At 43.2% G+C, this 2404-nt stretch overlaps 1 protein-coding gene across 1 annotated transcript; it reads right to left on the reverse strand.

The window, feature by feature from the left end:
• Positions 1-204: 204 nt before the first annotated feature.
• Positions 205-2234, reverse strand: SARC_06141 (hypothetical protein; the record flags this gene model as incomplete). Its single annotated transcript, XM_014299961.1, has 5 exons — positions 205-285; positions 1047-1139; positions 1348-1538; positions 1672-1831; positions 2163-2234. 5 exons carry the CDS (start codon positions 2232-2234, stop codon positions 205-207), a joined length of 597 nt encoding a protein of 198 aa, XP_014155436.1.
• Between the last annotated feature and the right edge of the window lie 170 nt (positions 2235-2404).

Consider the following 2404-nt stretch of genomic DNA (forward strand, 5'->3'; position numbering starts at 1 on the left):
TAATATATATTGACTATCAACAACCACAGAACAGTAATATACATCAACAGGGGACAGTATAGTAAACATCCCAGAGAGGCAGCATAGTAATCACAATACCCCGGGACCCTACATTAATTAACATGGGTGTTTATTGTGTGTTTGGGCTGGGCAAGACAAATAGTCGATTTTGATCTGAAGCCACAGTGATGCATGTGCTCTTCTTTAGACGCCGCGGTAGAAACGTTCCAAGAAGTCCATCTTTAACGGATTGTTTAGGTCCTCTTCATCCTTCCAGTATCGCATCTGAACGATGATAGTCATGGGGCCATTGTTAGTATAAATAGTATTTGTGAAGCATAGCAACGCTGTATTGGTATGTGATATAAAACAGAGGAGTTCACATTCTACTGCAATTCCACGATTAGCTACGCCACCGTAATCGTAACCGTAATTGTATTCGAAGTTGAATTCGCAATGATATACGTAACGCGAAACCGAACTGCTCCACAAGCATCAAGACTGACAAATTGCAAACTAGGGTACAAATATACATTCTCGGACAAACTGGAATATGCATTTCGATCGCCAGACAAAACTGGGGTATGGATAGACATTGTCAGACAAAGCTGGAGTATCAAAATACAGTGTCAGACACAACTAGAGTTCAAATATACGTTGTCAAACAAAGCTGGTGTATAAATATACAGTGTCAGACACAACTGACGTATGAATACATTGACAAACACAGCTAAAGTATTAATATACATTGCCATACATATGTATAAGTAGGATAACAAACACGTGTGTGCGTGCAATACATACACGCCTAGAAAAGTAGAACAAGTGATATATGCATCCGCAAAGGTACTGAACAAACACACATTTCAGGCACGCAATTTGTGCATATACCAAAAGCATGCAACCTGTGTACATACTTAGATACAAATCAAACACCCACGGATATGAAAATAAGAGTCAGCATACGATGCATATGCAAGAGCCAATTACATGCGTAAACGACACCGTTCCAAGCCCCCCCCAATGCATTCCTTTGACCGACTTACCACGTGCGATTTTTGCTTCCAGAAGTGGATCGTTTCATCGTACTCCATCTTGCCTTTAACAACTAGCATATCCGCTACTCGAATGTCTGTGATCTGGATACACGCAGGGTGAAAGAGCACATTAACAGACAGAAGATAGAAGACAATATGTTTGTCGCTTGTACTCATTAGAGGTTTGAAGACAGGCAGATACATACACGGATGTTAACAAAAGAAAAATGCACAAAAAAACCAAACGAAAAACGGCGAATAAACATTTGATCCTAGATGCCGCAGAGAAGTAGGACAGTAAGAGACATACCCACACGTGCCTTGCTAAAAGACCAGTACCTACAAATGCCAAGTGGTCTACGATGACCCCACAGATAGCAGCACAGGTTTCAGCCCACACACTAACATACATGGCACGGACTAAAGGTTCCATCCTAGATGCCGCAGAGAAGTAGGCCAGCAAAAGATATACCCACACGTGCCTTGCTAAAAGGTCAGTACCTAAAAATGCCAAGTGGTCTACGATGACCCCACAGATAGAAGCACAGGTCTCAGACCACACACTGACATACATGACACGGACTAAAAGTTTCATCCTAGATGCCGCAGAGAAGTAGGACAGCAAGAGACATACCCACACGTGCCTTGCTAAAAGGCCAGTACCTACAAATGCCGTCTACGATGACCCCACAGATAGCAGCACAGGTCTCAGACCACACACTAACATACATGACACGGATGGACCCTAGCATGTACGATCGGCTTGGGGTTGTGTGTGGCGGTGTATGTGCCAACTGAAACGGTACGCGAGTTTGTCTGCTGTACTAAAGGACACTACAGTCGCACCACAGAGGCACGGTAATATCAACAGGCTTTAGCGATGGTCGCTTGACCACCATAACGGCACATAATAAATTAATGCTCAGCAATCGCAGCCACAAATCATATGTCCCTATACGCACTAGCGCGGGTTGCAATCTGAATCATAGACGTACGTTTTCGTTCAGCATAAAAGGTTTGGACGAATACATTCCAAGTCTCCTTTAGCGACACTACACATCAGTACTTCACTGCTAAAACCACTGCACAAACGGATTCGATCTGTATAACTATGCAAAGACATACGTTTTTGTTCTTCTTGAACTCCTCGCGGATCTTTGACCTGACCTCGGACACTGGGATATCTAAGGCGTACATATCCGTGATTTTGGGAGCCTATTGCCAAGAATGTGGTGTAGATATGACGAAATTAGTTATTGAACGCGTTGAACATGGGTCTAGCAATATCAGTACAAGCAATATTGACTGAAAATATCAAGTTAACGCAAGCGTGCCATACGAGAGAAGAATCAGGCGGGGCAGCTTCG

The sequence above is a fragment of the Sphaeroforma arctica genome (assembly GCF_001186125.1).
Source record: "Sphaeroforma arctica JP610 unplaced genomic scaffold supercont1.427, whole genome shotgun sequence".
Taxonomy (NCBI): domain Eukaryota; class Ichthyosporea; order Ichthyophonida; genus Sphaeroforma; species Sphaeroforma arctica.